The following is a 24,733-nucleotide window of genomic DNA, read 5'->3' on the forward strand; positions in this document are numbered from 1 at the left end:
TCGTGGTATAAACAGGATTAGCTGCAGCTCCAACCTAGATATGAAGGAGGATGAGCCTTGTGACATACAGAGACATATTAAATAAGGAAGCTGCAAGTTTCAGTTCCTTAGTGCTTTCTACTAGTAAGCCTACAAGAAAAAACTAGATAAAGATTTTTTGCGTTTCTGCTCAGGTACAATCATAAATTCTCACACAGAAAATATGTGATTTTATGTAATTTTGATTGCCTAGCAGGACCAGCTAGACCATAGATCAATATCTGTACATATAAAATTTTTAGGAGCAGCACTCTGATCTTCCTGACACCTCAGAATAGGTTCTGAAAGCATAATTTTAGTCTGCATAGTGACTGAATCCTTGTGATTTCTGTTTGTTAGAAATTTAACCTCCCCACTTATTTTCTGTGATGTTACCAGCCCTGGGAGTGACTTACAAAAGCTATTTACATGGGGTAGATCTAGGCTAGTGGCACAAAAGGTGAAAGACTACATCGAATCATCATGCAGAGACTTTTATAAGTGTCTCCAAACAAACAAAACAAAAAACATTCATCATGACACCAGCAGATGCAACTAGACAGAGAATTTTACATGAAATACTATAATGAAGGATTATAATACCCCAACTCCTCAAATAACCATTCAGGAATTATTTTTAAACTAGATGTTATATTTCTCTTCCAAGCAATACTAAATCTTGGAAGACAAGTAAGACCTACCTGTTAAGCATCAAGTACAGTTATTTATTCCTTGGATATGTCACAAAAAACCCCAACAAGCCATAGGGTACTTTGATCCAACCAATCATCTTAGACTTTACAAGCAAAACTTACCTGTAAGGTTAATCTGCAATTTTGTTATGTCTTTCGCCATACTGAAACAGTGTTTAGCTTTTTTATATTCATAGTAAAACAAAAATGTATAGGCAGACTCAAGATGGAACTGAACTGCTAAGTGCCAGCTTTCACCACCTGTGAACAAAGCCTCTGCTTCCGCCACTGCAAGTTAAGAAAAAGAAAAGAGATGAGAATGCAGTTCAGGAGAATGGTATTTTAAAAATACATTTAATATACCATGAGAGAAAGTCTGCTGCTCCTTACACCTTCACAAATTCAAAAATTTACTGACAGTGTATAGAAGATATATGTGATTTAAAGCATTTTTCAAGTTTTATATCTAAGGATTAGTACCAGAAAAAAGAAAAGTTTAATCTTTGCTTATATTAAACAGCAAAGCAGAACTGGGAAATAGCACCTCTGTGGAAAACAAACAACTCTAATTGTACTGGACCTTCTAAAGAACATAGGAACAAAATATTGAGCTGATACCCACCCCTTAAGTAGAAAGCTTGAAATGAATGCTTCAACAGCAGATCAAGCATTGAATGGTGGCTTAGGATTCAAAAGACATTTTCTGTTTGGTTGGTTTTTGTATGTACAGTTTTTGTTTGTTTGTTTGTTTTTTAAATAATTATTGACTTCCTGAGTGATAAAGATCATGTTCTCCATCTGAACTGGAAAAAAAACCTCCGTGAACATATCTGAAGTCTTTAGCAAAGACTTGACATTTTTTCATTCAACATAAAAGCATCTGTATTTCTTATATATTTAAGTTCTATCAAAGTACAGTAAGTTACAAGAGAATATTCCTGCAAATACAGACATTAGGTTGAAAATTATTCATGCTGATTAGTCTTAAATGGAAGTGGGTTTTTTGTTTTATGCTTTATTTCTGCATTTTGCAAAAATATGTAGATAATAAGAATTCCAAAAAAGCTTACAGCATCATAATACTTAAAAAGGACTAGCTACCCAGTTATAGCATTGAGGCTGCTTCTTAATGGATGCTTAATTTTTCAAATAAGCTTTATTAATGGTGTTAAAAAGTCTTACTATAAAAAATAGTATTATCAAGGATTTTTTAAACATTTTCTCTGATTTTTTAAATTTTTTGTTTTAATTTAGAGATTGGGAGTCAAATCTAGCACAAACAGATTTTACTGTTTAAACCTCCTAGGCTTTTTTTTTTCTGTTAGTACTTGTTAAAACCTCAAAACCTTTTACTTAATATAGAAAGCTGCTAAGTCTGAATATATCTTTTACACAGCTTTTTAAATTCACCAATTCAAAATTTTCATAGATAAATCCTGTCTAGTAACAACTTTTTAAAATTTTTTTTAAAAAACCCACAAACTAGTAATTTAAAAAAAATACTGGACATGCAGGTACAAGTGGAAACCACACAAAAACACAACTTTTGAATGGAGTGACAATATCATTTCAAAGGAAAAAAAATCAGGTATAGCGTTTAATCATGCATTACAACTACATTTTCCACAGCTAGCAAGTTTCAATGAGCTGAATACAAGATTACTTGTGCTAAAGCCATAGGATGAACTCAAATGGCACATGGAGAAGCAGTCTTACCACTGCCTAAATACCATTTACTCACAGTGCTTGATAGGTTTAGGCACTTTGAGACTTCAAGGACCTTTGAGGAAAGCTTCACATCATTACTAGTACTGATGTAGTGGCCCAGAAGTGCTGATATCTCAAATTTATGACATCCTTCTGGCACCCCATACCATGCCTGGCACATGGCCAAAGGGATGGGAAACTGCACCGAGTCCCATTGGTTTTGCATAATGGCTGCTTCAGAACAACAGGGAATCCTTGCAGCTGTCTTCTAGTCAGGTGATGATACTGGCCTAACACTTGAGAAAAATTTAATTTCTCCTGAATCTGAAGGTCTTCTTCTCTAGTAACTAACACAAAATTTTCTTGAGAACTTGATACAGACAAGCAAGTAGGTTATTCAAGACTTACTCAAAGACAATAAAAGGCTTTAAAGTATTTATTTTACAGAATATGAAGGTACTTGTTTGAAATAGCAGATGGCTTCAGTGAGAAAATAAACAAACTGGCAAGAGGTAGCAGAAACTACCAGAAAGAAACTCACTAAATATTCAGGTGTATTTTACATCATCTATCTCTGAGAACCATATCCAAGAGTCTCAAAACAAGTCACAGTCAAAAAACCTTTGTCTATGATCATATTTTCGTATTAGAGGCTGAAAAATAGCATGTGCCTTACAAGTCCATGGCAACTTAAGTGAAATTCTGTTCCCTCTCTAGTCATTGCAGTGCCCTAAGTACCTGACATGCATTTTAACAGTTATGACTACAAATTCCCCTCCCCTATGATATCTTAAAAGAGATGCTATAAGCCAATAAAACAAGTAATTAGGAATATACCTTGTTTTATACAGGCCTGGGCAAGAGTAAATAGCTCAGGTGATCTCTCCTCCAACAACTGCTGGTGAATATTTACACATCTTAGAGTCCACCAAGGTAAAGTCTGAAAGAAAATATGGATACTTCAAGTTTATAACAAGTTTATAACAAGCCTTTAAGAAAAGAAAAGAAAAAAAGGAAAATGGTTTTAAAATATAGATTTTGTGGTCTATTCAAATCTAGTTTCTAAAAAAAACAAACGTGTCTAAAATAGCTGTTTTATTATAAAAAACAACCATAACCTAGCATAAAGATGAACATATCCAGGCAGTTCTACAGTGCTCCAAGGGTTTGATGGATTTTGCCTTTATTAATTTCTCTAACTGCTCTTTGAACCCTGCAAATCTTTAGTACCACCATCTGGTAAGAAACGCTGTGAACAGCAGAAAAAAGGCATACTTGCATACACTTATTTTGGAGCAGCCACTTGCCACTTTGATTTCATAGCTCCTAACTCTTGTAACAAAAAAAAAGACAAAAATAAAACCTAAACCCAAAATCCAGATGTTTCCTACTTATCTTCTTTTGCGTCACATAGATTATTTTAATAGAAAGCCATGATCTCATTCTTCAGCAATCTTCCAGCCTGAAGAGTCCTAAACTATTTAGTTACTCTATGTATGGAAGCCATTCAGTATTTCTGATAATCCACTGTCATCCTTCCATGCATTTTTTCCTGTTCTGTTTGACCTTTTTTTATTTCTTCAGGTGGCAGCATAAATGAGCCTGAGAGAGGCAGAATAGGAGCAGAATTGCTCTTGAGAACACATTACAAACATAATTGAAAGTCCTAATGACTGTATGTTGAATTTCAGAAAGGCAAAGATCTTACTGAACTAAGCAATCACTCTACAGGCAGAGCTGAACCACAGCCCAGGAAATACCTGATTTTAGAAACCTTTGTACACAAAGCATAAATTCCCCACAGTCTCTTAACCTCTTCTCTAGTTGCAACGGGAGAAAATGCATGGAAAAGTTAACTTTAATACTCTAGTCTAAAAATTATACTTAAGATTATCATCTGTGAATGTAGAGCACACCTCCCCACAGGCTCTAATGATCGCTGCTTATTCTGGTGCTGCTAGCACAACAATCATTTTCTATGAAAGATGTTTGATTGCTTTAGAAGCACCCATCTTGTGAAGTTTTTATGCAGGTATGCTTCAGACTGACCTAAGGGTTGTGCAGTATTCAAGCACAAACATCTGAACTAATTACATGGAGCTGATTCTAATGTCCCTAGAAAGGAACTATCAAAAAGAATAATAGCATCTATATCCAAGAGCAATGAAAGATGACTTTTGATATCAAGCTGGACAGAATAAAACACACAAACAGGCTTCATGAAAGAGGTCAGATCCCAACATTTCATCATTTATTTAGAAACCTCAAGGCAATTTAAGTACAAGTTTCAAATTACTTGAGTTTAGCTTTTTACAATTAAGTTTTAATTTTCCCACACAAAGGAGTATCCAGTTTAATGATACAATGTCCTGAGGCCTTATACTTACCACTTAGAAATGATAGAATCAATGAGAATATATTTTTAAAGTTTCAGATAAGCCAGCTGAGCTGTGTACAATATTCTATTAGCAATGTTTTTTGAGAGCCAAGTCGAAAACTTGGCAGATTATTTTTAAGCATTTACTTTTACATGTAAAGTAGCATACAGGGCTTTTTTAATGCTTTAGATAATACATTTGAAGCATTTATCGTGCTTTAAATTTATGTGCACTACTATTAAAGCAGCAAAAGTATTAAGAGGTCACCTTTGAATCCAGCTAAAGAAAAGAAAAAGAAGGGCAAGCTTCAATTGCTACATCAACCTGTTGATGAAAGTAGTTCCTATCAGTTGTTGCCTTTGAACTACTATTCAAACTTAATGCAGACAAAAATAATTCAACCTCATTGAGAATAAAGTTCTCCATTATGTCATTCTTAGGGGAGCCATCAGGGGAATTTTCTATACCAGGTACATTTTCTGTTTCCCTGACTGACCCAGTTGCTGAAATTCTACAGCACTCATCTGTGAATAAGAGGGAAAACGATGGAAGAACTTGGCTTCCAGAAATGCAGTACAGCCAACATCTCCCACACAGTTTAATTCATCACTCATACAAAGACCCAGCTGGGAATGGAAGTTGTCAGCCAAGCATAAAGAGAGGCCATGTGGCATTTTGATCTCTAGCCAAATTCTGTTCAACTAGAATTCAATAAAGAGAAGTTGCTGTTCTTAAAAGTCTCCCACTTCCAGAGAGCCCTGCTACCAACCAGGCTTCTGCCGAACTACAAGGGAGGTACAGACCCTCTAAGAGATGCTTCATCATGTTTGCTTGTTTTTAACACAGAAACACAACAGAGATTTAGAGTCAGAATTCACACAGTAATGGTTAACAGTATCCAAAAGCTTGTTGAAAAGGGTATAGGACACGTAAGCTGCGTTACTGGGCATTCCCAACTTACCCCCAACAAATAATATCACAAAGTATGTGTCTTGATAAAGTTGGCTGTATTAAATTTTCTAATTTTTCCAGCTAATAAAGACACCTTTCCTCTCTTTTGGGGAAGACAGTGAGTAAATAGTTTATCTTTAAGAAGACACTTGTGATCAATTGGAATCACTTTGTCCTAACTGTTAGAGGGAAGAACCTCAGAGCTACAGGAAAAGAAACGGGAAATCAGAATGATTCAATGAGGTAGGAAGAAAAGAACAAGAGAACCAATTAAGCAGTAGGTGGTAGTCACAGTCATTAGTCACATATTTCTTACCTGGAGAGATGTGAGTTTGTGTCTTGAATTCACAAGGATTATCCTGGCTATAAGCAGCAAAATAGGATGAGAAGTCAAAGTATAAACTGATTCACCATCTAGAACCAGCATCTTCAGAATAGCTGCGTGCAGCACTTTTGGCTAAAAGAATGGGAAAAAAAGACAACTTTCAGGAAACTTAAGTTTATTTAAAAATAATATAATATAGAACAGAAAAAAAATCCATTAAAGTATTTAGGGAAAAAGTCTGCTCAAAATATAAAAAAATGCCAAAAACCAAAACCAAAACAAAACCTAAACTCTGTCTCTTGGAGTTTCAACCTTTTACCAAATCATGTTAAATTCTGCACTGTTTCTTGCTGTCCTGATACACAACATCAACATGATCTGCAGGACACTGATTTCCTCCCACCTGAAATTCACGTGTCATCCAGTCAACTAACCCCAAACACATTCCAATAATATAATCATTCCCATGATCTAAGAAGAAAAGCTTGGTAAATCCACTCAATTTGCAATCACAGAAATAAAACCATTTCGTAATTAAATTAATCCTACAGCACTGAAATACACTAGATATTCCTGCAGTGTTGTCAGAATGTGTTATCATTTTCTTTCCCCAGAGGCAGCTTCCTGCTGGAGTAGCATCAAAGCAGCAATATCAGAGCCCTTATTCCCTTTGTCTGATAAATAAAAACCTCTCTCTGCTTTGGATGCATTCCTGTATGATGTTCTCTGCAGAAACTCTTTCACTTAATGGCCCTGAGGTAGCTCTCCAGGGACTCTCTCAGTGGTGATTGTCATCTGACAGTCACCTATTCTCCCCTCCCTTTTAATGCAATGAAAGCATTTGAGCAGTTTATCTTCAGGCTCAAGGAGATTTCCATTTATCAGTCTATTCCTGATTCTTATGACGGATTTCCTTAATGAACAAAAAAATAGGGTTTTAGTTTTCAGTTGGTATAAAAGGGGCAGGAAAGGGGAATGGAAAGGAGAAGGCAGAACAGAAGGTTACATGACAGCTTGCATTGAAGTCACTTGCCTGAGAAAGATTCTGAATCAGTCTACACAACCAAGGTATAAGTTACTAGAATCATGTTTCAGCTTTTTTAATTAAACAAATAATGCAATTCCTGGCTTATTTGAAACTCTTCTCAATACTAGTATCAACAGGTTATATCGAAGACAAAAATTGTTAAGCTGTATGAATCTCCAACATCACTTTTCAATAACAGAGTAATCTTTAAGTTTATTCTGTTAAGTTTGAACTGATTTACTAGGGGGTTTTTTTAGTTTGCATTAGCATTGAAAATATTTTTACTTTGCAGACAGTGATTTGGGATGAAGGGGAATTCCTGTATGACATCACTGCAAACATTTCAATCCCACTGTGGAAAAAGATGATCAAAACAGTCAGACAAAACCACTTGAGAATAAAGGAAAGAAACTGCCAACTGGAAATATACCAGATCTGTTGCACCTCTGGCTATTCAGAAAGGAAGAACCTTATCAACATCTGTAATTTTGAGACGGAAAAGTCTTCAATCAGTACTTCAAAAGATTAATTTTGCAAATACACATACACACACACACACATACACAGTGGAACAATACCACTGTCAGCTTAATGTAAACTTTTCCTATCTGCATGTTTTTGATTCTTTCTATAATCAAAGTAGACCACACTTAAAATACCCAACGGGAAAGCAAAGGAGATTTGTTATAAAACCTTTTTCAGAAATGGCCTTGCAAAGCTAGAGTTATCTGTACTTGTTTAAGTACTGTAGTAACAAATTAATGTCAAATTCACATTTCAAGTCCTTTCACCACAAAACTCAGTCCTGCTAATGTAACATCAACAAAAAATGAGGGAGGAAGAATGGAAGGTTGATGACATATTACAGCCTTGAAAATAAGCCAACAAGTCCCAGAGTCAAAAAACTGCCATCTTCTATTTTAACAAATCCATGTCCTTTTTCATGAAATAAATCCCATCCAGAAAAGCAGACATCCTTTAGCTAAGAAAGTCTAAACCAACATTCATTTTTCCAGCCTATGCTCTAAGACTGCATGCAGAATTCACTGCCCTGAGATAGTCTTTAGGGTGAGAGAATAGATACAAGTCAGTAGATGTTTAAGGTGTTATAGCTTCAAGGACTGCAGAGTTAAGAACAGAAGTCCACCAAAATCTCTAAAACATTGGCTAGGAGCAAAAATAAATTCTGAGCTTGTGTTCTTGTGTTTAAACACCTAAATATGTAATGTGTTGAACCTATATTGTAGCTCCAAAATTTCATGAATCTCAAAACAGCCACAACCCAAGACTTGCTAATATAATGCTCCTTACTGAATAAACCTGGGTTAGATTTTTGAGTCTTTCTATTCTTCATCATACTTGACATCACAAAGTATAATTATTTTATTCATGAGTAATGTTCTTAAAGCACAGAAACAAATACTAGATAATTACTTCATAACATATGCAGAGAAATCCCTGGAGTAGTCATGCAGCTTCTGCTGGACCTGCAAGTGGTTCTGTTTGACCATCACAAATTAACACACAAAACACACACAAATTAAGCTCAATTCACTCTAGATCAATATTTTTTAATCTCTGAAGCACAGCTATTTCTACATTCAACTTACAAACAGTAACTTAATGGCTACTTTTTAGTTACTACTACTAAAGTCCTAAATCAACTGCAAGCTGGACAGTACTCCTGTGTACTTCAATTTTCACAGTATTTCAAAAGTATTTCCCAGCACAACTGGAACCACCTGATGTAATGATAAAAACCAGAAGAAAGCTCCTGCCATTCACATTCAATAGCTCTAAAAATAGCTGTATGAAAATTTTAGTTTAGGGAATTAGTGTTCTTTTCTTGCTAATGACAGTGACTAGAAGCAAAGTGAGCATTCAGCATGCTTTTACTTCTATATTGAGAACCACTCTGGCCTTTCTACCATTTCATCAGCTCTTTCGGTCTTGGGGATCCTTCCTCTGTTTATAAAAAGGTAAAGACAAAGAAGTAGACAAAGCCAGGCTAAAGGCTCAGGAAGACTTGATTAAATGGAAGCAAAGGTGGGGTGTAGACAAACAAATTATTGGATCAGGAAGTTGCTGCCTGTGGCTACTAAGCCATAAATACTGGGCTTCTCATATTTTTAAAAATAAAAAGACTACTCCACAACAATTTGTCATTTAGCAAAGCTAAGGTGATCTACCTTTCAGATTAAGAGAGGATGTACTGAGGTTACCTGCCAAAGATTTGGTCCTTGAAAACAGAATTACACTCTTTAGACTTGAAGGCAATGGAAATACTGCTTTCGTTTATAACTGCTTTTCTCTTCAACTTTCTGAAAAGGAGGCAAGATTACACAGGAGGCTGTCTCCAGTTTTACAAGTCAAATCACTAGCAGGTAACCTATGGAAAGTCTGGACCTGAGGTCCAGACTAAAGATAATCATGGTGAGCTCGTGCAAGCACATCTTGCCTGAGAGCACTACATGTCAAAGAAGTACTTTGGTTATGAAAGCTCTTGCTCATAAACCCTATGAGGGTGGCTTTGCTCTGCTGTTAAGGGGGTATTTTTGACGTGATTGCATTAAGATTCCCCCTTCTGTTCTATATTCATACCATGGGAATGCAGGGCAAGACTATAGGCTACTTGACTATCTTTGCCTACAATACTCTGCCTCCAGATTTAGCCTTTATCATCCATCCTTACATTCCCCACAAGAGGGAGAAATCTGCATAACTTTCAAAGCCTATATCTTGCTGGTCAAGCACAGACTTTTTTCTTCCTAGCTAGTGCATGCTAAGCCAAGCTTCTGGCCCTGAAAAATGAATTCACAACAGATTGAATTAACGAGACCAAGGATTCATACTGGATTTGAGACATAGTACACCATAGTACAATGGTGTTTTCCATATTAAATATGACCATGGCTATAGATAACAGAAGCACGGCAATATTTCAGTCTCTTCCGGCAAAAAGAACAAATAATGCATAAAAGATAGGAGTAACAAAAAACATAAGAAAAAAAATTATTCAACTGTATTCCAAAACTTATTCTTTGGAATCAGCCTGGAAGCTACAACAAGAAGAGCAGGAACTGTTGACAGACGTATTTGGAGGACTCCTACCAGTTGTTTACATGTATTACCAATTAATAGACTGAGATCTTCCAAGTGCAGCTTCTCACTGTTACCAGATATATTCTATTTGTGAATATGAAATCACACAACAAATAAAGCAGCAAGCAGCTTGTCCTCTCAACATTCTTAATCATCAGTGGTCTTCAATAGTACTACTACACATAATTTTCCAGTTCATCCACTAAAAATACTGAGCTCAGCTTACGAGGTAATACACAGAAGCTCTGAAATCTGAGGGAGAATAAATATGCTCTAGCTTCAACAGTTTTGTATCTTTTATTCCCTTACATGCAGAGACAGTGACAACTCTTCTAAGACAATGAGCCCATTACTATAAGCCACTTATTTTAAGCACTGAGCTCATTAACAATGTTTTAGTCTAACACCAACAAGTTCAAAACAAGAACTGCTAATCCACTTTAACTAGAATTCAGTACTTTTTAATCTTCTTTACCACATTCACTCATTAAAAAATGCAGCATAGTATCAGTCAGACTATTAAGTGGTGTGGTAAAGTCTCACAGTTATTTTAGAAAACTGAAATACATTAATAAATAAAATGCTACTTTTGTGTGGACTCTGGAAATCACAAGTGAGCTCTGCAGGACATTAAACCAAATCTTAATAGAGTACATGAATGTAACCATAGTTTAGAGAGAAGGCTAGACTGAAGGAGGAAAGGGAAATAATAAATACATACCCATGAATATTATACATTCAAGACATCCAAGTGGCCCCTACTAGCAACTCATCTTAAAGAGGCTATTTTATTTATTCTTTGCTAAAATTAATTACAGTCTCATGCAGCCTTACTGCACTCATAAGAAAAGAAGTTAGCTGGGAGCAAAAATGAAGCTATGTCACTGATCCAGAGGTGAAACTTTCCAAGGATAGAAATGGCAGCAGTTACAGACCCTGGAAACAGAGACTAATCCAATAAGGTGTTCTGAAAATACGAGTAACAGTTTTTAAAATATTCATTAAATAAATGAGACACTGTAAAGCTGAAATTTAGTGACATTACTTAGAGCAAGCTAAAAGAAACATGAAGACATAATTTTTTAACCTTGATGTGGGAAAAATCATTTTAGTTTGAAAACCTGGAAAATGGATGAACTCTTTAAAAAGAGATTGTATCAGTCTTGATGACAGAATATGGAAGGCTACAACAGATGGAGAAAGTTAAGAGTTCCATTTTTAACCCACATTTTCTGAATATCTGTGTATGCATGAGAGGAAAGCTGGATTAAAGGAAACACAAAAATGTCACTATTGAGTTGTTCATTTTTACAGAGTGCTAATATACTAAGAATCCTTGGAATGAAAAGTACATGAAGAGAATTCAAAACATAATTCAAAACCTTTTGAATTAAGACTTTTAATAAATAAGAGAACTGGATATTAGATTTTAGCATGTACGTGCATAGAGCTATTGGAAAAAAAACATTAACATGTCAGAAGACAATACATATAGCAGTAATAGAAATAAAGGTAAACTTCTGCCTGAATGCATAAATAGCTATACCTTGAAGCAATATGGAAGTCTGATGGAGCCCTCATTAGAAATAAAGTATGTTTTCCTTTATAAGCTCTTGCCAGTCAGCCCTGCATAAGCAAACGTATTTCAAAGCATCACACTCCCAGCCATTACAGAAACAGAAATCAAACAGAAGATCATATATTTCCTTACTCAACAGGGAATTAGTATCTCATTCTTCCAGACATTAAATGAAATTGCCTGAAAAAAGAAGGATTTGGGCTAACCTAATTGTGGCCTTCCAGGGGGACCTACAAGAAAGAGGGAGCGAGATTATTTACAAGGGCATGTAGTGACAGGACAAGGGGGAGCGGCTCAAAACTGACACGGAGTAGGTTCAGGCAAGGAAATTCTGTGCTGTGAGGGTGGTGTGGCACTGAACAGGGTGCCCAGAGAAGCTGTGGATGCCCCTACCCTGGAAATGTTCAAGGCCAGATTGGCTGGAACTCTGGTCTAGTAGAAGGTGTCCCTGCCCATGGCTGGGGGCTTGGAACTGGGTGATCTTTAAAGTCCCGTTTTATGATTCTATGAAATGGTTAATAGAAGTTCTGAACACTGTATTTTCCAGGTCTCTGAACTCTGTCAGTGACAGCAGTCCTATGAGCATCATCTTGGGCTGCAGACTGCATTAGACTGCAACCTTTGCATAGACACTAACATAGAATATAGAGTTCTCCAGTAAACAGAAACCAAAATTTGTAAGAATATTTAAATATCATAATATTAAATATTATGAACAAATTATAAAGAAAATCAATTAGGTTTTATTTTTACTATATATAAAGGCAAAATGAACTACCTTTCCCTTCAGAGGTAGCACAATTCAAAATTTTTGCTCATTTCACATCCCTAAAAGATTAGTACACTTGGTTTCCACTGTTACTTATTTAGTCATCAGAAGACGAGATTTGAATTTCAAGTATCAAAAATAATGCGAAAAATAAGCCTATCTATACATACTGTGCCAGCCCTAAAAGATAAACCAAATTTATAAACATCTATTTAAAAAAACAGGAGCAATACTGTATCTGAATTAGTTATTTAGAAATATAACCTTGCAAATGAACCTGAGTCAAGACCTTATGAATTATGGAAAACATGCCACAGTAAGGCAGCAGAGCCAACAGTTTTACATAAAACTTTTCATATACTCCAACTGCCCCCCATTTCACAGTTTACAGCACTTATATTGCTCATGGTCCATACCCTATTCTTAGTGAAATTCTAAATTCCAACTCATGTATAGATTTAGCATTAACAGAAACTACTGATACATTCTACATTGACACACTGCAGTAGTCAGTATTTTACCACAGCTTTAATCCCAAGAGAAAAATCAAGAAGCTGTGCTAAAACCCCACGTGAGGAAAGTCTGGATTGTGGTGCTGCCATGAGGAACAACACACAAATCTCACTAAGAGAAGGTAGGGTGTTGATTAGTAATCTACATAAAATGATGACAAAATAAATGGCAGCCCTCAGTTTCATCTCCTACATTCGCTTCTGCTTCCAAAAGCTCTATATAGATTAGCATTTTAGTACTAATATTATCTCCACTCACTTGGCATTCAGGAGCCTAACAGGATACTGAGAATCCAAATCCACTGTTACCTTCTGCCAAACATGCTGCTATTTGGAAGATATGCAACTTCAACCTTTCCTTAAAGAGGGGAAATTTCTAAGCCATTTGTAAACATCTTTCTTCAATCCAGCTAAGAATGTATCCCAAAATAAACACACAAAAAAGTTTATTGATTGCAAACGCCCTTTGAGTAAATGCCTATATTAAAGACATCTTCTCCATCCAAACCAAACATTTCCAGCAGGAAATATCGTAAGTAGAGAAACAGTAACTACTTTTAGGACACTGCTGATAGAACTGAAGATGCTGCAATAGCAGCCAGTCAGGATTGATGATTACAGCAATTCATTCTAGCACCTTACCTTGCAGATGTGCCTTCTCTGACACAGTGCTATGGTTATTTGTGAAAAGCAGTGCCAATAAAAGTACAGCTTATTAAAATCCAAACCTACCTCACAGAATTTCTGTAACAATGCAGGTGGCAAAAAATCCTGAAGCTTTAACTGAACAGGAGGCCCAGTCCAATTGCTTTGAACGAAGAGCTGCAAACTCGCCACACCAAGCAGAAACATCAGCCTCTGCCTGCAATATAGATAAGAACAGCAATTAGCAACATATTACATTTTCACTTAAGGCTACAAGAGCTGATTAAATCTTGTGCTAGCTCAAAACCCTCAGCTTTAATAAAAAAAAAAATTACCCTCCTGTGAGGAGGGTAGAATGAATGGAATATTCAAGAATGCACATAGGAAACTAAAAGTCCTCAAAACATGTTTGCTTATAAAGGTTGTATCTAATACCAAACATCTTGGAAGCAGAGTTCATATATTTCACAATTTAAGGCTGTACATAACTATCAGAAGTCAGAAGACTTAAAAAGGATGCAGATAATCCCATATTTGCCTATTGTATGGCTGTTAAGAATTTCTAATGATATATGTAACTCTCAGCATTTTCACAGAAAAAATACTGCATTAGCATAAGTTCCAAAAGAGCAAGTTTATTTTTGTTTTGACATAACTATTTTTACTCCCTATAATAAAAAAAATTAATTAAATAAAAAATTCAGTATACTACCTCCAAGTTGGTCCAGACACTTTGACAGTAAATAATATCTAATTCATCATGGCCTTTCTTTTAAATAATAGTAATTTATTGAAAGATGAAATTAAGAGACTTAGTTTCATTTCTGAAACTATGCATAGCAAAATTTTCTTTATCTACAAGACTAAGCTCATTTTACATGACTATGATTTCTTTAGCAAATAATCTATGTAGTCTGCAGAAGGCAGGGCACAATCTCTCAGAATTTAATGGTTAATTTAACAGGTGTAGACTTGTAATATTTATATACAAACTTCTCAGTTGTTTTATTATACCTTAATGGCTCAGAACCTTATTGACAAGGGTCCTAACACATAGAAAATGGGCCTCCTAATAAACAAAAAGTTAGCATTTTAGTTGTGCAAGTTTGATATAAACACTGATATGTTAAGGAGCATAATCGAAACAGAAAAACCTTTTTGTAAAAACAGATACTTAGAGATGTAAGAGCCCTCCAATCAAAACAAAAAAACAAAGTGTTATACAACCCCTTAAAAACTAAAGTAAAACAAAAAAGCCACACACAAGCAAGCAGCTGGTGGGCAAGAATGCAACAAAAGATGCAGAACAATAGGAAAGCCGGGATGGGGAACATTTAATTGAAAATTTTAAAAAATCCAAAAAAACCAAAACCATCTTTCAGGGGAGTCAGAGAACAAGGACTGGCATAAAGAGTTCTTGTTGAACAAGTCAAGTATCATTTCCTGGCTGTCATTATTCAGCCAGTAACTATCTTCTAAGAAATATGAATATATTAATTCATAACCAAGATCACCATTAAACTTCCAAATAACTCAAGAATACAAAGCACTAACAATTATTGCATACTAAATTATTACCATTACACATGAAATATCAACATTGGTATAAATTTCCTAATTTTTCTCCCATGATAAATTATACTTCAAAAACTCCTGAAAGGTAACAGAACAATCGACCATTCCTGCACTGTGATTTGACAGTCTAGTCTTTTGAAGATAATTTTCATTATTTTATAATTTATACTGTTTCTACTAGTAACAATTTATTTATTTATTTTAACATTACTGATACCTATGTGGAAAGCAAACTTGCTTGAAGAGACAGAGTTTTATCCATGCAGAATGCCTCGGGAACAACTGATAACCATATCCATTACTTTGGCTGGGATACTGTTTCTTCACTGTTTAATTTGTCATCACCAATATTTTTTCCCCATTTTCAGATTCGTGACCAACTCCCAGTCTCCTTATCACTCACTCTGTACCAGAAAACCAATTTCAAGCTGTAATCCCTGCAAATGCTGAACTCCCTTGCCTATCCTCTATTTTTTTTCCAAGAAAATGCATTTTGTCTCCTGACTGCCCTTCACACTCACAATGCAGACCTGCAGATGCTCATCTCCCAAAGGCTGCCTGAAAAGCAACAGAGAGACTCCTGCACATGTCACCCTTGCTGGGGTGATCTACACAATTTATTTTGCATCCTTAGATATATGTCTGTATCCATTAATCTCATTTTTCCTTTCTCTGTGTAAATGGCGGTTTCCCTGCCTTTTTTTAACACTCTTTACACTGAGTCCAATCACTCTTCATGATGCAAAATCACATGCTTAATATTCATACTGCTGTATCAAATGCTCCTCAAAAATAAAGAACAGTAGTGCATTTGAATTTCAAAAAAAAGGATATGCATATAATGCTAGAAGTTACAAACAAAATAAAAGAAAAAATATTCAATAGCCAGGTTCTGCTTAAGAAGTTACAGGTTTCTCTTCTTTTTAGTGATGCCATAAATTGCAGAAGAGTAGCCCAAACTATGCAGTGTTTGCTATTTTTTAATTCATGAACATCAAAGCAAGCAGCAGAAACAGCAAGAATGTCTTCATTTTCAGTTTTCATTCCATACAGCACACCAGTTAACCAACCATCAGATGTTCCATGAGAAATACCAGAAATATCATTCAGTGTTCACTTTGGGAAATCGTAACAGGCTTTACTGTATGGACTTCTTTGCCAAGCATTCATTTATATGTTGAATAAGGTAGAAGTAGTAAATACAAGCTCAACAAAAAACAGTGTTAGAGTTCATTTCCTTCTTCCTTTAGATTTTGGAACCTGCACACTATTTCCTTCCAGTCTTTTGAATCAAACTGTACATTAGGCAAGGAATGCACCTTCCTCCTATGGAGCTCAGGAAAAAAACCAAAAAAGGCATTCCCCCTGTGCATGATTAACATATATCTTATTGCTTGATCCTCCACATTTTGCTGATTAGAACACAGCCACGAAGCTACATTTTCTGTAGCAAATAGCTTTTAAGCATTGAAGTGAGTAGCAATAGCAGGAAAAAAGTAAAACAAAAAATATCCTATTCAACACATTTATTACAAGGAATGCTTCATTTTTAGGACATAAAGGCTTGAAGTGCCATAATGAAAATGTGTCTGGGGCAGATCAAAAAAGGCAATCAGTTAAAAGGGTAGAAAAGTTGCACCAATTTTTAAAATGCTGCTAAGTCATTTTCGTTACAGAATCACGGCTTTGAAAGTGGAAAAAGTTACAGAGAACTTGTCCAAAGAAATTACCATCTAGATGTAAATTTTGAGCTGTTTTGCCCTCAAGCTGCTCAGTTTTAACTTCAGAAAAAGAACTCCTTAAGAGTTCTTTTAACACTATTACAAAACCGTACTTTGCACTGTTTATATTGTGCAAAAAAGGATACGATTCACATTATCCAACTTTCTCTTTCCGATTGAATTAAACTCCTACTGTGTTTTTAAATGTCCAGAATTATAACTTTCAATTCAAGAAAAAAAATTATTTTTACTTATCCCATCTACAGAAAGTCACAAGAAAATCAGTGTCTTACTGAATTTTCTGGGTTAGAACTTAAGAGGTTTGCTGCACTTCCTTTGAGAATCACTCAGTGGAAAAAGAAAACTACATTTTAGGCATTAAAAAATATAGAACCCCCTCCCAGTTTCATCATAAGCAATGCAAAGTCTGGATGCAAAGGTTACATAGGTTTATTCCCTAAGGCCTTCACAGGACAGCGGGTCTGCAGGCAGGAAAAATAACTATGTAACACACTCCAGAAAGTCATTGGAGACCAAGACAGTACAGGCCAAAGTGCTGTGCAGCACCTACCTAAAATAGGAAATTATCTGTCTTTCAGACAAGCAACTTCAGTAGAAATTTCTGTATAAGAGAAATTTCTGTATAAGAAAAACAACTTATTTCCTTCAGCCCCCAAAACTTTTTAAATTATTACTAATGGAGCTTGAAAAATTCACTTGGATGCTACAAACAGAAGTGTTTTTGGCAGACGCTGATAGATTTTGAAGACCCTTTGCTTTCACTCGGAACAAAACTTCAGGGTATAATTTTGGGCAGAAAACCCTCTGTCTGCTTCTGAAATGCTAAATATTGCAGATCTGCCTCCACATATTCTGGCAAGGGGGCTTCTAATACAGCCCAGAGCTGCAGAGCAAAAAAGAAAAACCACAAAGACCATAGAGCTGGAGCATGAGCAGCCACGGAACAAATTCCTTTGCTGTCTGCATTAGGAGTGCACTATAACAGGATACATATAAAGTTCCACTGATATAGATTGTGATTACTTTCAAGAAGCTGAATGGCTTTAAAAGGCAGCAACACATATTTGAAGCATTAATTAAGATCAGGATTGAGTCTGTTTCAGGTCCTGACTGATTTTTCTTTTCTTGTCACATTATTCAAAGTACCGCAGAGTAACAGAATCCAGAAATATTGAAAAATTTATCCAGCTAATATTTAACAGTAACAGCACAACAAAGTAAGGTAAAAAAAAAAGAAACAAGAAACAACAAACAAAATAAACAAACACTAACTCAGAAAGCAGGAGTGCATTGTATTGTGCACCACACCAGAAGATGAGTTTTTGACACACTGTGATCACAAACAAATCTCAGCTCAGTTTTTCAAACACGCCAACTCTTTTTTTTCTCTGATATTTTAGCAAAAACTCTTAGGTTTATGTGTGTCATATCAAAACACACATATTTGGACTCTGCCAACACTAACTGGTTACAATTACCTTCCTCTTTTACTTTTTAATCTTTATCTTCTCTTTTTGGTAAATTGTTTTTTACCTTTTAAAATACCTATATATATATGTGTGTGTGTATATATATGCGTGTGTAAATAGATATGTGTATATATATACATACACACATATATATACACACATGTATAGTTTTCTGCTTCTACTATCCCTAGCATGCCAGATTTCAGTCTGTTCATCATTTACACAGCAAACTGTAAAGAGTAAATCCAAACTCCTTAACAGCAACAATTAACACACAGAGTACAATTAAGAGAGACTGTATCAGAGAAAGTCTTGGGAAGAAAGCAATTAATTGATGAACAGCATCCGTGAGTAACACCTTACTCATTTTTTCATTAAGAAGAGTAGAACAACCTCAGTATAAGTCAGATTAGAAATACAGGCATTGCTTGGACAGTAACATTACACAGCACTTCAAGCAGCCACATAAATGTAATACAACAATTCAGAGAGAAAACTGTTCATTGTTTGATGATATATGGCAAAATGAATTTACATGTGCGGGACTTCTTTATACCAGAACCTTCTGAGGTCATCACTGTAAATAAAGCTAATGTCTTCAACAAACCCCTGCATCACAACACCATTGTTTCTTTCATTGGACAGTAATGAACAGATGCCCAAGGAAGCAGGGGAATAACACAAGGAATTTGTTTTCTGCTTTCCTGTCAGTACAAGGATTTTCAAGGCCCTATACAAATTCTACATTTTTAAAATGCCTTTTGTAAAAAACAAACATAGCCTCTATTAAACTTCCATATAATAAATAATAATTTCCACCTTTCCACGTTATCAGCCTCTGCAGAACAGTCCAGGTATGTTAGAATCTGTTTCTCCAAGTAAGCGTCAATGCTCTCCTCTGTCACAGATGATGCACTGAAAACATTCTGAATGGTTGAATTTGAAAATATTGCCTCATATTTCCCATCAAACATCAATTGCAACAAAGATCCACTTTCTGGAAGAGAAAAACAAAAAACAACACAGAAATCAGTGTAAACTTTCAAACAATTTTGTCTTTCAAGACCTATTAAACATACTCACATGAAAATATCTACCACTCCCCTTCTAAAGAATCTATCTTCATTTACATTGCAGGAAAGTGCAGTTGCACTGAAACTCAAGAGCAGCACTGGCAGGTGTCTCTTCATTCAAAATAATTTGTATTAAAGCTACAGTGAAACAAAAACGACCAGATGAATGTAAAACAAAAACTTGCACTGAAATTTCAGGAAAAACAAATGGATGGTCTTTTAAAATACTTCAATTATAACAGCAGGCTGTTCTTTCTTCACAACATTTTAAATGAACAGTAAACTCCTGTAGATGAGACAGTAATTTCACAGACCAGAGAATCTACTTAGGGGAAATGCAACAAATAAAAATTATTCAATATTTGCAGAGTTCAGAGAATAAAGTTTCTGCAAAACTGCAGAAACTGCTCAGTCCTCTATTTACAAGCTTAGAATACCGACAAGCAACGGGCAGTGAGATTTTATCTTTATGAAAGAATTCTCTCCTATGGTAACTACACTGCCTCAAAGAAAAGCCTGAACATGGAGCAGATCCTTAGGGGTAATTACTAAGGTGGATTTACACCCATGACTGTTTCTTAAGCCTGATTTCAAAACAAAGGTTAAGTCAAGAAATGCTATATATTTCTAAGAAGCTTCAGACCCATCAAGTTCTTGACCCAAGCTACAACTTTATTCACAGAAGCTATCTTCAGCTATGCTACAGTGCAATCAATACAGCAGTTGTTGGAACAATCTGGCCGTGTTAAAACCTGCTACTCTTGAGCAAAAGCATTATCTGCCTACCCTGCAGCTGTGGCTACAGCTCATGCAGATGCACCAACTGGTTTCTGACCAGATGATGCAGGTGCTGGTGATGGTTCAGCTGAGGAAATGCAGAGGTCTGCACAGGATAAGTGCCTCACTATCAGTCTGTGATTCCAGCTGGGGATTGCAGCTCCCTGCACTCAGTAGCTGCACTAACATCAGCAGCTGAGGTAACCAGTTTAACACTGGCACAGCTGTGGATGCACACTAGCAGCAGCTGTGCAAGGAACTGACATGAACACCAACCCCAAGCTCATCCAGCTAACAAGTACTTTAAATTTTAGAAATACAGGAACACAGAGGGCAGAGCCACCTTCAGTAACAGCAATGGATGACCCTGTAGGAATGGGTGACAGACTCATTCATTCTAAAGTCTCTGCACCACACCGTTGACCAAAGTTTACTTCAGTTCTCCACAATGAGCTACTGAATGACGTAAGAGATAATGTGTGCCGTGTATTATTTGAAAAACACTTTAAGCTGTACCTGGAAGGACATATACAGAAGAATAGCAATGGTTCCACAACGCTGCTGACATCATGCCCTCACAGAGAACAGAAATAACGAGAGTTTTCTCCAATCTATGCTTTGGAGAGACTTTCACCAAATGACAATCTTTTAATATTGGATTATAGTTGCCCAGATAGGCGATGCTGTAGAGTAACTATGGGCTGTGAGGACACATGATGATGAATGAGGAACACTGAAGTTCTTCTCTTTCCAGTAACACAACTGTAAGCACGTAAAACCTGCTTTTGATTGTGTGTGTAGCTTTTTATAGGACACTATATAAATTCAAGGTCACAGCTTTTAAATTTATTATCAGGATCATCAATAGGAAGGGTCCATGTAAATGATGACTAAGAATCACCACAAGCCCCACAATTTTCTATCTCTACTGCAAGATGCCTTTCTTCAACAAGTTTTCCCCACATCTTATAGCAGCACATTACTTAAAGCACCTCAAAACAAATCAAAGCTAACAAACAATCCAACAAAAAAGCAATCAGAAAAACTCCACACCACAAACAGCATGCACAACCCTTGTTGAAAAGACAGATGTGGCAGATGTCAGTCACATCAGCTACCATTCCTGGACAGTACAATGATTTAAGTAAAATGAAAAGTCACATAAAGAAATAAGACCTGATCAGCTCAGTATGGCTCTTTTCCAAAAATCAGTAAGTGCTTAGGTAAGGATAAATGAGATTTTCAACATGCTACAACATGGCACATGACTCGAGTTCTTTAGTCTGCCTGAAACATGGAAGTACCTTTACATGACAAAGGTTACATTTTAAGAGCTGCTGCGCACCCCTGCAGGAAAGCTGGGTCTAACCAAGTCCCCTCAAGAGACTATTTTCCACTGATCCCTCAAGCAACTGTGACGAATAACTAATAAATACAGAAAAGGCAGCTCGTGCTAGACTCTTCCTTCCCACGCTTTGCTCCAAGAGCGCGTTCCACCTCACTGCCCAGTTCCAACAGGCAGGCAGCCTTTCACTGGAGGCAGCCGGAGGGAGCCCCGTGCCCACAAGCCTCCCGAGTGCCGGCACCAGGCGGGGGCGTCTGCCGGAGCGGCACGGCTGCGGCCGCGGCCCCCGCCGCTCGCACGGAGCGCGGCCATGGATCCCTGCGAAAAGCCGGCCGCTCCTGCCGCCTCGGCCCCGCAGGACGAGCGCACTGCCACCCCCACCCCGCAGCGAGGGCAGGAGCCCCCGGGAGCTCGGCGAGGATCTGACACGGCGCCGCAGGTGACAACGCCCGGACGCGCCAGCCGCGGCCCCGGCTCGGTGCGGTGGCTCCGGACAGGCACAAGGAGCGGGCACCTTCCCCGCGCCGGGTCGGGACCTCCCCTCACCTGCGGCCGCGACTTCGCCCTGCTTCCACTCCAGGGACTCTGCGGCGCTGAGGAAGCCCCTCAGCAGGGCGCGCTCCAGGGCCAGCATGGTCCCGCTCCCCGGCACCGCCGCGACCCCACAGCGCCCACAGAGACGCGCGCGCTGCCCGCTCGAGCCCTCAGCCCATGTGCGGGCAGCGGCCGCAGGGAGCCGCCATGACAGCGGCGCGGGGCACGCCGGGAGGGCGCGCTGGCCCCGCCCCGCCGCGAGGGGAGCGCCGCGGCCGGGGAAGGGGCCTTGGAGCCCGGGGCGGCACTGACCGCCGGGCAGCGGCCTGGGAGAGAGCGGGGCTGGGCGCAGGCACGCGTACGTATCCATATGGAGTGAGTCTGTCTGTGATTCCGTGTGGAGAATCACCGAAGGGGTCAGGTTAGAAGGGAACACGCTGGGTCAGCTGGTCCAGCCTCCATCGTGCAACCTCCCTGCTCAAGCAGGGCCGTCCCAGAGCACCTGGCACGGGATTGCATCCAGACGGTTCTGGAGTATCTCCAGCGGGGCAGACTCCGCAGCTTCTCTGGGCAATCAGTGCTCAGTCACACCGTAGAGAAGTTCTTCCTCACATTCGCCTGGAACCTCCTGTGTTTCTGCCCTCTGCCTCCTTTCCTATTGCTTGCCCGCTGAGCAGAGCCTGGCTCCATTCTCTTGACACCCTCCCGTCAGAGATCTGTACATCCTCTGTGGAGAATCCTCTGGGATCCCGGCAGGTGCAGGCTGAGCTGCCCAGCACTCGGGGCAGGCAGGACAGGATCGTGCTTTGGTTTATGTAGGTGTTAATTTCAGCACCTGTCCAAACACAAGCTTGATAATGTTAACATTAAAATTCCTATTTGTGAGAGTTTTGTGCTTTTTATTTTCAGGGAAAACCACTAAAGTAACATTTTCTATGAATAAATAGTTGCTAAGTACAATTCCTTAGTAAAAAGAAGGAATATTTTGCTGTCTTTCTCACCTCTGCCTGTTCCCCCAATGTGTGGGGTTTCACCCTTATGGTTCAGTTTTGGGAGCATCTAGGAACACCTGGAAGCTGCAGCAGGTACGTGGGCAGGAGTACCCCTGGCAGGAATTAGTGCACTCCTCCCTGGCACTGGGAAGAGTTACTGCTGATGTAACAGATGGCTTGGGATGTTTGTCAGTTGCCACAGACTTACTGAAATCTGCTGCTTAAGTTAGCTCCCCTAAACTATTTGAAGAATACATGTTTATTTCTTAAAGAACAATCTATATGCTTTCTTTGCGTCTGAGGATAGCTTCTGCCTGATGCCTCAAGGGGAAGAAAGTCTGCAGGGCTATGTAGTGCAGATTCAAGGTTTTAGCATGGTGCTGCTTATTATTTCTAAGCAGGAAGTATATAATCAAAATTTCTGACAAAATAGTTTTCAGAGAATAACCTTCATCTTTAACTTTTTTTCTGAGAGTGTGAGAACATGATCCATATGAAATGTGCTACTATGGTATCTGAACTAGCACATTTAATATCACCTTACAAGGTACCTGTGCTGCTGTACTGATGCAGTATTTATCTTCTGCTGCAGGGGTTTTTTTCCTAAAGCCTTTTGAAACAGATGACCTCCTTGTGGACTACCAAAAAAAACCTGCTTACTGTAAAAAAAAAAAAAAAAAAAAAAAATTTCGTAAGCTTCAAGCAGTTAGTATTTAGCATAGATTTATTAATATGACATTTTTAACAGTGAGCTGCTGTTTGTAAAAGTTGCTGTTACATGATTTTTAAACTGATCCTGAATTCTCTGTGCCAGTCTGTGGTACTGCTAGGGAGAGAAGCAATCGTGTTGTGTGCCATTTTTGAGCAGGAATAGATTTGCTGTTTGAGGAGTGGGGAAAGGGGAGGAGTTGTCAAGGAAAAACTGGCTCATTGGTATAGGTGGATGAAAATTTGCAGGACTGTGCAACCAAACCTCTGCAATTCTGAGGAGCACATTTGATGCCCCTGGTGAGAGGGGGGGAGATGCAAGGCTCGTATTGGGGAATTCTGTCAGTTCAGTCAAGTTCTATCCCACTAACCAGCTGGTCTCCGTGATTCATCATATTTGAGGTTACATCACCTTTGTTACAGTATCAGAAACTTCAAGCTCGTTGGAAGCTCGTGGGGCCCCAGTAGACATCAGCTAATTGTTCAAACTATATTCTTGGATTTTGCTGAGTTAATGCACAGGCCCTCGCTGTCAGGAGGGTGGATCCCTCAGAAGGCTCCCAGCATATCTACTGCTTTTCCAGTTTTACACTTTCCAGTTTACAATTTAAAAATAAACTTAGACTTGCAGTCTCCAGGTGACAAGGGCAAAAGGATGGCAATTATTCCACCCTCCTAGCAGGTATCTCGGGCACAGGCACGGACGTGACGCTTGGCGTGGATTGTGGTTGCTTCACTGCTCTCACCAAGCAGCTCTGCAGCCCTTGGCTCTCTCTGACCACTTGGCCAACTTATGCTCTTCCTTCACCAAAC

At 38.1% G+C, this 24,733-nt stretch overlaps 1 protein-coding gene across 1 annotated transcript in view; it reads right to left on the reverse strand.

Annotated features, from left to right (window-relative positions):
* TTC27 (tetratricopeptide repeat domain 27) overlaps positions 1–22,444 on the reverse strand; it is a 112,999-nt gene extending 90,555 nt beyond the window's left edge. The window contains exons 1-6 of the mRNA XM_041404470.1: positions 22,233–22,444; positions 19,311–19,488; positions 13,793–13,922; positions 6,063–6,203; positions 3,255–3,357; positions 834–998 (exon numbers count right to left, since the gene is read on the reverse strand). Coding sequence (XP_041260404.1) covers positions 834–998; positions 3,255–3,357; positions 6,063–6,203; positions 13,793–13,922; positions 19,311–19,488; positions 22,233–22,320 — 805 coding nt within the window. The 5' untranslated portion in view covers positions 22,321–22,444. The remainder of the gene's footprint in view (positions 1–833; positions 999–3,254; positions 3,358–6,062; positions 6,204–13,792; positions 13,923–19,310; positions 19,489–22,232) is intronic.
* Positions 22,445–24,733: the final 2,289 nt, after the last annotated feature.

This window comes from Onychostruthus taczanowskii, unplaced genomic scaffold, assembly GCF_017590055.1.
Source record: "Onychostruthus taczanowskii isolate IOZ18803 unplaced genomic scaffold, ASM1759005v1 scaffold21, whole genome shotgun sequence".
Taxonomy (NCBI): Eukaryota; Metazoa; Chordata; class Aves; order Passeriformes; family Passeridae; genus Onychostruthus; species Onychostruthus taczanowskii.